We start from the raw sequence: 12,365 nt of genomic DNA, 5'->3' as shown, positions 1-12,365 counted from the left end.
GGAGGAGCAACACCTCATCTTCTATCTGAGCACCCTCCAACCAGATGGTGTTAACAGCGACTTCTCTGGATTCTATTAAACACCCCCACCTTCTTCTTCCCTACCTTAACCCTTTCATTCCTGATATAATTCCAGTACAGTGGTTGTCAACCTTTCTTTAACCACTCACATACCACCTTAATAATCCCTTACTAATTACAGAAGCATGGGTATGTGAGTGGAAAAAACAAGGTTGAGAACCACTGTTCTAATCGTCTCCAATGCCAGCACGTCTTTTCTCAAATAAGGTGCCTAAAACTGTACACAGAGCTCCAAGTGTGGTCTCTCTGGTGATCTATGGAGTCTCAATGTCCATCGCTGCCCTTCTACACTCTTCCTCTAGAAATGAATGAATTCTACCTGGTTCTCATATGTTTAGTCTTCTGAATCCGGTGCTGTTCAGAAGAACTTTGATGAAATTCTCGGATGAGCCAGCAGAATGTTTCCAAGACATTGAGGATGTTTCTGTCATGACCTAGGTGGACTTTGGTTTTGCTAAGAAGATTGGCTTTGGGAAGAAAACTTGGACGTTCTGCGGGACCCCTGAATACGTGGCCCCTGAGATCATCCTCAACAAGGGTCACGATAGCTCGGCAGATTACTGGTCTCTGGGAATCCTGATGTACGAGCTCCTAACTGGCACGTGAGTATGATCCAGTTCATCTGGAATAATGGGTGGTTCGAATCATGCGCTGTCTGGAATGAGCCTGTATGTTCTCCCTGTGGGTTTCCTCCTGGGGTTCCAGTTTCCTCCCGCCGTTCAAAATGCATCGGGGCTTGTAGGTCATTTAGGTGTAATTGGTCAGCACAGGCTCATGGGCCGAAAGGGCCTGTTACAGTGCTGTACATCTAAATTTAGATGTAATCTTCCTGCCCCTCACACTGTGACCAGAGTTTGGCAATGCCAGCTCTTTATTCCTCCTCCCCATGGGCACACCCTGAATACTGCAGAATTCTCACAGTGCCAACATTCCCTTCTCTATCTACTCCTTTCAGCTATATTCATAGAAGCAGCTGATCTGGGTCCTTTGGCCCATCGTCCCTTCTGACCTTACCACCATTTATTTTGCCCAATCTCATTCCTTTTTCTCAATAAATCAGAAATCTGTCAATCAGTAGAGTTTTCTCCGGACTGCTTCCGAGTAGAGAATTGCAAACATTCACAACCTCCTTGCATTCATCCAAACTGAGCTAGTGTAACCGACTGCTACAAAGAAACTCACACATTCGCAGTGTTGGGAGGTTATGCTCTGAGATATATTGAGGCTGGAAAGGCTCTTTTTATACAGTTGGAGTTTCTGGCGTTTGTTTGATTGGCTGACATCAGCGGCATGAATAACAATAGCGGGCGGGAACATTCTTGCATGTGAGTACCCTTCTTCCCCAGCCTGTTATTGATCTGTTAGCTGGGCAGCTTGGCCAGTGCCATTTTAGGGCTGCTGGTCTTGTACTGCTCCAGCTTTTACCCCCGCTGGTTTGTTGTCCTGGGAGTCGCTTTAGCGATCTCTGTCTGTGTCTGCTGCCGCGCGATGTGCCGGCCCAATCTCCGCAATTGCGGGCCACCACACAAGAGCCTTTATCTCTTAGTTCTTGACCCATCAGCCCAAGGGAACAGCTTCTTGGCTGTTGTCCTGTTCAGTTCAAGGATCTCCTCATTCTTATCATCTTCAGAGAAGATGGTCTAGACCAGGGGTGTCAAACTCAAATTCACGGAGGGCCAAAATTAAAAACTTGGACTAAATCGAGGGCCGAACTAAATATTTATTGAAAATTTTCAACAACATCTGCATGTTTTCTCTTCTTTCAACATATGTAATGTTAAACTTTTTCTTATTAAAAAAAATGTTTAATAATAGTTTTGGATAAACTCTTTCCAGAACCATTAACAAATGGGAAATAAAATATTCAATAAATAATATTTCTCTATAGAGGATTTGTCAAATGTTGCTAGTGTGCTGTCGAATAGTAAAATCTGAGGGCTATTGAGAATGTGGGAGAATAACATGATTCCTGAAACAATCAAATGGGTGACTGATTGTGGGCATGAACTCTAGCAGGGTTATTTGCCATGCCCTTTTTCCATTGGTACGGATATCCTTTGATTTACACACTTTTCAAGTTTTATGCCTAATGAGCTTGTATCCAGGTGCAGGACCATTTTTAACCAGGAATATATTTATCACTGTGACATGAAACTATTGGAAGATCGTTTTATCCTGAGATTAAAGTTCATAATCCTTACTCAGGCCTGTGTGCGGGAGGGCGGGGTTTGCAGGCGATCGGGTTGGACAACGACAGTGAGGGGGCATCGGCTCTCGCTGCAGGCCCCATCACCGTGAGTCGTGGGTCGGCCTGCGGCAGGGAGGGGGAGTTGGCAACGGTCCTGGCGAGGTCAGGCCCGAAGCCTCCGGTTCCGGGCGCTGGGAAGCGGCCTTGGCTTCCCCTGACACCGGCCAGGCCCCAAAACTAGAGTCCACGGTGAGACCCTGCAACGTAAACAGAGGAGGTGGGGGCGATTAGCGGGCTGATGCCAATGCATTCTAGGATTTGTTGTATTACTGTGCATGTGCTATACTGGCGTGGCGGCCAGCGGGCCACCTCTAATACATTTTTGAAATGATCTTGCGGGCCAAATATAATTATATCGCGGGCCAAATTTGGCCCGCGGGCCAGAGTTTGACATGTGTGGTCTAGACCAATGGTTCTAAACCTCTTTTTTTTCCACTTACACCACATTAAGATTTCCTAACAAATCTCTTCATGGATCGAACAGTCCCTTCATTCTTAGAAGGTTGAGTGAATCTTTCTTGCCCCACTCTATGGAGGCACAGCTTTCCTTCACTAAGACTGTAGGTGTTTCTCAAGGAGAGGTCACACAAATGCAACAGATTTCCTCGTCCTTACACTGCAACACCCTGCAGCCCAGAAAATGGAGGAGGAACACCACATTGGACCAGGTTTGACCCTTCCCGCAGCAACGCAGGCAACTAGTGGAGAGCCAGCAATGGCTTTCGACACAGACTAAAGTTAAAATTCCGCATCTAGGGAATTGTAGAATGATATAGGAGGCCATTCAGCCCATCATACCTGTACCAATTCTTTGTGAGCAATCCAATGTTCCACTTCTTTGGACATTTTTTCACTCAAGTACTTATCCAATTCCTGTGTGGAACATCATGAATCCTGAGTTCTATGTAAGCACTTGAGCCAGCAGGAACTCAATAAGCCAAATGATGTCCTCCCAAGCCTGACTAATTTACAATCCGGTGCACTGATCCTGGTGGGTTGTAGTGTTAACCAAGGTGAGTGAAACCGAGGTGGCCCACACACACTTGGGGTAGAAGGGAAGCAGTATGATGCATAGATTCATTATCCCTAGAGAACCTTAGCTGTTGGGAGATTCCTCATTTTTGGTCTGTTAGGTCAATGAGATGATTTCTGCAGCTGAAGGAAATTGTTTCTCTCACCCAGAGGTGGCCAGAGTATGGCCTCCAGGGCAACTGTAGCCAGTTGCCCATTTTCAAGTGGTCCAGGGTGAATTTTAAGAATTAAAATGGGACATGACCCGTTAGAACATCATCTCTAACAATAAATATCACTGCCATTTTGAACAACTACTGATCCAATCATTACTCATCGACAAAAACATTTACCTGTTTAAAAATTGTCTCCTTTAAAAAGTTTACCTCAGTTTTAAAATAATTACCCGTTAAAAAAAGTTTACCTCACCTCAGTTAAAAAACAGTTTACCTCAGTTAAAAAAAAGTTTACCTCAGTTAAAAAGGTGACTCAGAATTGAAATGGTTGGCTACGGGGAGATTGCTGTTGTTGCAGACGGAGAGGAGGTGCTGGGCGAAGCGATCTCCTGAATTGGGAGATCCAATGTCAAAAAGGCCACAGAGGCTGCACCGGATGCAGAAAATGAGTTTTCTGGAAATACAGGTGAAGTGTTGCTTCACCTGAAAGGTCTGTTTGGGACCCCGGACCGTGGTGAGGGAAGAGGTGTGGGAGCAGATATTACACCTCCTATGACCACAGTGGAAGGTGCCGGGGGAGGGGCGATGGGTGGGGAGGGAAGAGTACACAAGGGAGTCACAGAGGAAGTGGTCCCTACGGAAGGTTGAGAGGGGAGGAGAAGGAAGGACGTGTCTCGTGGTAAGGTCCTGTAGTAAGTGCCGAGAATTCGGCGGTTAATGTGTTGGATGCGGAGGCTGGTGGGGTGGTGTGTGAGGACGAGGGGGATTCTGTGTTTATTATTTCTAGGGGTGGTGGGGCTAGGGCAGATGAGCAGGGAATGGAGGAGATGCAGGTGAGAGCCGAGGTAATAGTGGTGGAGGGGAAGCCACATTTGTGGTAGAAGGCAGACATTTCAGAGGCTCTGGACTGGAAGACCTCATCTTGGGAGCAGATGCGGCAGAGACAGAGAAATTGAGAGAAAGGGATGCAGGGGATAGGGCATGAGGATGAGTAGTCCAGGTAGTGGTGGGAGTTAGAGGGTTTGTAATGAATGTCAGTGGAGAGAGTCTGTCATCATTAAATTACTGTCATGTCAACAGTTACACCATTCAGTCATGTTGTTTGGTTATTTTGGTGACAAATAATTTTTCAATGGCACAGGGGTTTTTTGGGTTGTAAAACATTGTTTTTCTTGCAGTGGAACTGGTTGAAAACTGCCAAGTTTAATATCGCTTGGCCCGTGACACCTTATATTTTTCTATATGTGGCCCAAAACCAAAGATGGTTTGGCCACCCCCAGTCTAACCAATGAACGAGCTCCAGTTGATTCATGCTCTAATCTCCTACAGCCCTCCATTCTCAGGAGCTGACCCGATGCAGACTTACAATTTCATCCTGAGAGGGATCGATATGATTGAGTTCCCAAAGAAAATCACGAAGAATGCTGGCACCCTGATCAAGAAACTGTGCAGGTGAGTGCTACGGATAGATAGTTCAGGTCGCCACACGGCCGGCTGGTTACAGGGGCCAACAGGTCTGACCAGCGGGCACTTCAAACCCCACCACAGCCAGTGAACACAGACCTTCTGCCAATTTGTGGGAAACAGGGCACAATAATCGTGAAGAAAAATCTTTATTAAAAATTTAGATAAAAAATTTAAGAAGATTGAAGAATTTATTGATTGTAAAGATGATGTGGAACAATATAAAGAAAGGATGGGACAGATGAAGGATTCATTTACTGGCTGGGAAATTCAGAAAAGTAGTTTGTTGAAGAAAATTGATGCGTTGGAGAATCAAAGTCGAAGAAATAATGTTAAAATTGTTGGTCTTCTGGAAGATTTTGAAAGTCATTTTTTTTCAGAAGTGGATTCCCGAGGTTTTGGGAACAGAATATTTTCCAAATAGTCTGGAACTGGACAGAGCTCATCGAGCAATAAGGAGGAAGCCACTTCCTGGTCAAGCTCCATGTTCTATTTTGATTCAATGTCTGCGTTGTTAAGATAGAGAGTTGATTTTAAGAGTTGCTGTTCAAAATGCGAGAAATAATCAAGGCCCCTTGGTAGTTAAAAATAATAGACTTTTTTATGCTGATTTGAGTCAAGCAGTTATTCAACATCGTAGAGAATTTAATTCGTCTTGTGGAAGAAAGGATACAAATTTGCTTTCCGATACCCTGCTGTACTTAAAGTTTTTTATGGAGACTTTCATTCTCAGTTTTTTTAGTGATGACTTGGTAATCCTTTACCCAATAATAAGCAGGTACAAAGTCAAGAAAAGTTTCCTCAACAACCTGTTCTGATTCCGAAGAGGAAGAATGGAAAGCGAGAGATGGAATCTAAGCAGTTGATTGATATTGGAATTGATAATGATCAAGTTAATTGAGATTTGGAGGAAGCATTTCATACTTGAAATGATTATTTCATATATTATTTTTTGTTGTTCTGTTCAGAGGAGGTGGTTCGGCTATTGATCCTTCCGGTCGTTGGCCACTTTGTGGCATTGGTCACTCTCGTATAATTGAGGGGGGGGTAATACTGCTTTTGGTTCTCGCACCAACCCTCTTTTCAATCTTCTTCAGCATGATGCTGAACCAAGCCATGAAAGACCCCAACAATGAAGACGCTGTTTACATCCGGTACCGCACGGATGGCAGTCTCTTCAATCTGAGGCGCCTGCAAGCTCACACCAAGACACAAGAGAAACTTGTCCGTGAACTACTCTTTGCAGACGATGCCGCTTTAGTTGCCCATTCAGAGCCAGCTCTTCAGCGCTTGACGTCCTGCTTTGCGGAAACTGCCAAAATGTTTGGCCTGGAAGTCAGCCTGAAGAAAACTGAGGTCCTCCATCAGCCAGCTCCCCACCATGATTACCAGCCCCCCCACATCTCCATCGGGCACACAAAACTCAAAACGGTCAACCAGTTTACCTATCTCGGCTGCACCATTTCATCAGATGCAAGGATCGACAATGAGATAGACAACAGACTCGCCAAGGCAAATAGCGCCTTTGGAAGACTACACAAAAGAGTCTGGAAAAACAACCAACTGAAAAACCTCACAAAGATAAGCGTATACAGAGCCGTTGTCATACCCACACTCCTGTTCGGCTCCGAATCATGGGTCCTCTACCGGCACCACCTACGGCTCCTAGAACGCTTCCACCAGCGTTGTCTCCGCTCCATCCTCAACATCCATTGGAGCGCTTACATCCCTAACGTCGAAGTACTCGAGATGGCAGAGGTCGACAGCATCGAGTCCACGCTGCTGAAGATCCAGCTGCGCTGGATGGGTCACGTCTCCAGAATGGAGGACCATCGCCTTCCCAAGATCGTGTTATATGGCGAGCTCTCCACTGGCCACCGTGACAGAGGTGCACCAAAGAAAAGGTACAAGGACTGCCTAAAGAAATCTCTTGGTGCCTGCCACATTGACCACCGCCAGTGGGCTGATAACGCCTCAAACCGTGCATCTTGGCGCCTCACAGTTTGGCGGGCAGCAACCTCCTTTGAAGAAGACCGCAGAGCCCACCTCACTGACAAAAGGCAAAGGAGGAAAAACCCAACACCCAACCCCAACCAACCAATTTTCCCCTGCAACCGCTGCAATCGTGTCTGCCTGTCCCGCATCGGACTTGTCAGCCACAAACGAGCCTGCAGCTGACGTGGACTTTTTACCCCCTCCATAAATCTTCGTCCGCGAAGCCAAGCCAAAGAAAAATACTGCTTACAGTACTTTTTTTTGGTTTGGGTTTAAAAAAGAAATAACAACAAAAAAATTACTGTAAAGTACATATTTTGTATTAAAAGTGCTGTATACAGTGGTCTCCACACCCGGCGATGACCACAAATTCCCGCTCCACGCGGCAGCTCGAGGTCGAAGCTTGTGGCACATTGGCCTTCATAAATCAAAGCCTTGTGCACAGGAGTTGGGATGTTATGGTCAAGTTGTATAAGACATTAGTGAGGCCAATTTTGGAGTATTGTGTGCAGTAGTTCACTGAACTACTGGAAAGATATTAATAAGATAGAGAGAGTGAAGAGATTTACTGGGATGTTGTCCAGACTTCAGGGCATGAGTTACAGGGAAAGGTTAAACAGGACTTTATTCCCTGCAGCGTAGAAGGATGAGGGGAGAATGAGAGGTATTTAAAATTATGAGGGGGACAGACAGAGTAAATGTAGACAGGCTTTTTCCACTGAGGGTGGGTGAGATTCAAAGAAGATGATGTGGGTTAAGGATGAAAGGGAAAAGTTTAGGAGGAACATGAGGGTGAACTTCTTCACTGAGAGTGGTGGGGATGTGGAATGAGCTTCCAGCTGAAGTGGTGAATGCGGGCTTGATTTAAGGGAAATTTGGACAGGTGTACAGATGGGAGAGGAATGGAGGGCAATGGACTGAGTGCACGTCAGTGGGACTAGACAAGAAAAGTGGTTCGGCACAGACTAGAGGCGCCAAGGTGGCCTGTTTCTGTGCTGCGATTGTTCTTTGGTTCTAGTTTTAAATTTAGGCATACACCACAGTAACAGGCCCTTTCAACCCACCATCCTGTACCACCCGATTGACCTACAAACCCCCCCTACCCCTGGTACATTTTGAACGGTAGGAATACACCAGAGCCCCTGGGGGAAACCCACACAGACAAACTCCTTACAGAAAGCGTGGGATTGGAATCCCCGGTCCCGATCGCTGGAGCTGTAACAGCTACTGTGAATTTTTGGTCTGTAGGGGTATCAAAGGTTATGGGAAACAGGAAAAATGGGACTGAAGGCAAGATCAGACCAAGCCTTGGGGAAAAGGGTTCAAGAACAATATTGGTCAAAATTGTGCTCTGATAATTTATTAATGCCAGATTATGACTGGCTCAATACAATTTTATGCACCAATTATACCTTACACTGCAAAAATTACGTGGTTTAAAATATGAAATTCCAGGCTCCTGTTTTAGGGGATGGTATAAAGGTTGGAACATTTATACATTCAACCTGGCTCTGCGTGAAAGTAAGATCCTTTTGGTATGTCTTGGCAGAAATTTTAACATAAATTATCGAAGTGGATTTTCCTTTGGAACCAGAACTGAATTTATTGAGCAATCTGATGGTTATTGGCACAAAACTATCCACATATCAAATCCAGTTCGTGAGGTGGCCAGGAAATGTATCGTTGTTACCTGGAAGTCCGGCTCCCCCCTACTGGAATATGGAAATGCAAAGTTGTGCCCCCCAGGAAAAAAAAATAACAATCTTAGAAAGAAATGTGACATGTTTGTTAAAATATGACTATCTTATTTAAATCATTCTGACTTAAGGATATGATTAACTTCCCCAAAAGGTTTACATAATATAGTGAGGTTAATAGCGTTGAATTCTTGAAGATCAAGATTTGAACTAATTAATGAAGGCAGCTCAAACACCCTTTTTTTTTGTTAGCAGTGGGTGAGATTTGGGCAATTATATGAGACTCTTGTCATTTTAAAATGCTATTTATACGAGTCTTGGTAAAATTAAAATATTCAAAAAAAGATCTGACTGAGCATGGCCACACCGAATGGTCTCAAGTGCTGTGCAGCCGATTGTTGCTTCCGTTTCCTGTGTGAGGTGAGCATAAAATACTTCAACTCCACTACCCTGTATTAATCCAAGGACTCACCCCTCCCCCCCCCCCCCCCCACCCCCACCTTGTGTATCCCATCTGTAACTCTTGTGTTTCTGCACAGGGACAATCCATCTGAGCGGCTGGGCAACCAGAAGAACGGTGTGAGAGACATTCAGAAGCACAAGTGAGTGGTGCGGAAGAGATCAGACAGGGGCCACCTGAACGCATGGAGGGCAGGTAGAGCTGGGCCCTCGCTCCCACCATGTGCGCGGACAGCGGTTTCCAAGCCGGTGGTGCTCGGCGACAGCTGACTGGAATTGTGCGCCCCAGTTACAAACTGGTCTTCATCTGAGCACCTTCACTCTGCCCTCATCAGCGACGGGGATCTCCCCGTGGCCAACCATTTCAATTCTGCGCCCCACTCCCCTGCTGACATGGTCTGTCCGTGGCCTCGTGCACTGTCAAACCAAGACTACCCATAAATTGGAGAAGCGACACCTAATGTTCCGTCTGGGCACTCTCCAACCAGGTGGCGTTAACATCGACTTCTCCGGTTTCTGCTAGCCCATTCTCCGTTGTCCCGCTCTTCTCCATCCCTCTGTCTTCTTTCCTCCAGCTCTCTATCCCCTTCCCTCTCCATTTACAGAGCCATTCCCCTCCCCCACCCTGGTCTGCTGCTGAGCCCTCCCTCCCTTATCCCCTGCCTGTGGCCGTGGTCCTCACCCTGTCCCTCTCTCCCCCGCTATTTTGTTCGGGCCCCCCCCCCCCCCCACCTGCATATCATTCATACCTTGACGAAGGGCTCAAGTCCGAAACATTGGTTATCTTTGCTAAAGGACAGTGTTTCACCTGCTGAGTTTCTCCGGCATCGTGTTTTTACGTCAAGCACAGCACCTGCAGACTTTCGTATTCTACTTCTGTTCCAGGTGGTTCGAAGGCTTCAACTTTGAAGGGCTAAGGAAAGGGACACTCACTGCACCGATTGTCCAAAATGTAAGTGATTGGTTGAATTTGTTTTCCTGTTATTGATTGGTGTAAATGGTCCCTATTAAAAGGTGAACCCCATTTAGTTTCATCCCACCCTCTGATCAATTGATGATCTTTGTCTCACATTAAAAGATTTTTTTTTAAAATAACAACATAGACAGCTTCATACAGAGCAAGATTACTTGAGGAAGGGCTCAGGCCTGAAATGTCAGTAATACCTTTGCCTTACTATGGACATGACGCGACCGATTTCCATGTTTTCAGTACAATCACAGCGTCTGCAGACTTTCGAATTCCACTCTAATGTGTGGAACCTCATTTAGGTAAATTGAATTTTTAAAAATTTGGGTATACAGCACAGTAATAGGCCCACGCCACCCAATTGACCCAGTACGTTTCGAACAATGTGAACACCCGGGGGAAAGCCCATGCAGACATGGGGGGAATGTACAAAATCCTCACAGACAGTGCCTGATTCGAACCCCAGTCGCTGGTGTTGTAACAGCATTGCACCAACCATGACACCCTTGCGAAGCAGCTAGACGCTTATGGCCGGGGACAGTTCAGCCACACACAGCGGGAACTTCCTGAAGTCAGTAGAATTTAACAGAATTTTCTGATGTGGTTTTGGAGTAAGTGCAAGGACTGAACAACCAAAGGAGCAGCTCACAATAACCATCCGAGACTCTCATATTCATGAAAGAAGATTTATTTGTTCTGCATATGTATTGCTTGTCTGCATGTGCGCTAGGTCTGGTTGCAAGTCTGCGTGTTTTGCACTGAGGACCAGAGAACGCCGTTTTGTCAGGTTGGACTTGTGCAATCAGAAGACGATAAACTTGACAGCATTGCCAGTTGTCAAAACCTGGTCCTCTGGTTAGGTGTTGGCTCCAGTTTAGCCTCTGCCATAACCCAGTATCCCAATGCACCCCAAGTCATCGAGAGGTCCTGCACAGAAACAGACTCACCTCAGAGTTTGGAGGAGAACGTACAACCTGTGGGAAAGGTTGAAACTGGATCCGTGGAGTTGGGAGGCAGAAGCTCTTGACCTGCTGCACCACCCTCTTCTGCCCTCGTCCTCTGTGCTGCCTTGCTGACATCAGCTTCTGGCTAAGCGTTGCCTCAGTGATATCTCCACTATTCCCAGATAATAATTTCTAGTCCTGCAACCATCTAGGTCTTTGCACTCTTCCAGCTGCAACAGACGTGCAGATCAAATACAAAATAGATCTAGTCCACACCAGTTTTTCTGAATTAAATGAAGGGGTGGGTGAACCAGCCCCTGCTTCCTTCACCTCAACAATAGCCAGGTCTCTGCCACCTGGACTGTCTGCTCTGCAACTCTCTCCCCTCACCCTACTCCTGCCATGTGTATAAATGTGTGCCTCTCCCCTCCATCAGGTGTCAGGTCCCTTGGACACCAGCAACTTTGACTCGTTCCCCGAAGACACAGAGGAGGAACCCCCCGATGAGGAATCAGGATGGGATGCTGATTTTTAAATTCTGTTCCCTTTGAGTGGCCTGATCTGCTGTGGACACCGGAAATCAGAGAATCAATGACGGGTACTATTCGGAAGAGCAGAAGTGAGACACAATGGGGGTCAATGCAACAATTCCGACTGTGCAGCGTTAATAGAAAGAGAAATAAGACTGTAATCTATATGTAGAATAGATGCAAATTAAAACTGTTTGGCTGCATACTAAATAAAGGGAAAAGTCAGGTAAGGCGAGTGCTTGTTATTTAAACAGGTTTCTAGAACATTGTTGGCAACATGCAAATCATTTAAAATCTCAGCATAAACTATGTATCAGAGACACCAGTCCTTGGGTCTGATGAGTATCCTTGAGACATCAAAAAGACGGATGAAAATTAGATGGACCCGAGTAAGGCAGTTCCACGCGCATAGTGAATTTACAAGGAGGAGGAAAGTCATGGTGTTAGCAGTGGTCATTAGGCTGAAATCTCCAGGGAGCTGCACATGGCACTAGGGCCATCGTGAATTGCCAACTCTACTTTTAATCACAGTGCCTGTGCTTCCTTTCAAGGGGTTTCTCTCAATTACCAAATAGATATTCTGTATATGCCATCGTTTAGGACGACCCTGGAATGTTGGTTTAGAGCGAAACTCTTTGCAAAAGACAACTCAAAATCTGGCACTTGTCGCGGTCTCCAACTTGCCTGCGTCGGGAGCAGCGCCGGTCACCACTGATGTATCCTACACCATGCGCGGGAGTAGCAGCGCCCAGACACGGGTCGGAACGGGAGGGGGGCCGCGCAAACGGAGACAG

At 46.1% G+C, this 12,365-nt stretch overlaps 1 protein-coding gene across 2 annotated transcripts in view; it reads left to right on the top strand.

The window, feature by feature from the left end:
• The window catches only part of LOC138753950 (cGMP-dependent protein kinase 1-like), a 77,112-nt gene extending 65,216 nt beyond the window's left edge, over nt 1–11,896 (top strand). For both annotated transcript variants that reach the window (XM_069917578.1, XM_069917577.1), the window contains exons 14-18: nt 519–682; nt 4,845–4,967; nt 9,211–9,273; nt 10,016–10,082; nt 11,478–11,896. In XM_069917578.1, coding sequence (XP_069773679.1) covers nt 519–682; nt 4,845–4,967; nt 9,211–9,273; nt 10,016–10,082; nt 11,478–11,576 — 516 coding nt within the window. In that variant the 3' untranslated portion in view covers nt 11,577–11,896. The remainder of the gene's footprint in view (nt 1–518; nt 683–4,844; nt 4,968–9,210; nt 9,274–10,015; nt 10,083–11,477) is intronic.
• The last annotated feature ends 469 nt before the right edge of the window (nt 11,897–12,365 follow it).

Source organism: Narcine bancroftii, chromosome 2 (genome assembly GCF_036971445.1).
Source record: "Narcine bancroftii isolate sNarBan1 chromosome 2, sNarBan1.hap1, whole genome shotgun sequence".
Lineage (NCBI taxonomy): Eukaryota > Metazoa > Chordata > Chondrichthyes > Torpediniformes > Narcinidae > Narcine > Narcine bancroftii.
The sequence above is the reverse complement of the archived record's forward strand: the minus strand, read 5'-3'. Positions and strand labels throughout refer to the sequence as shown.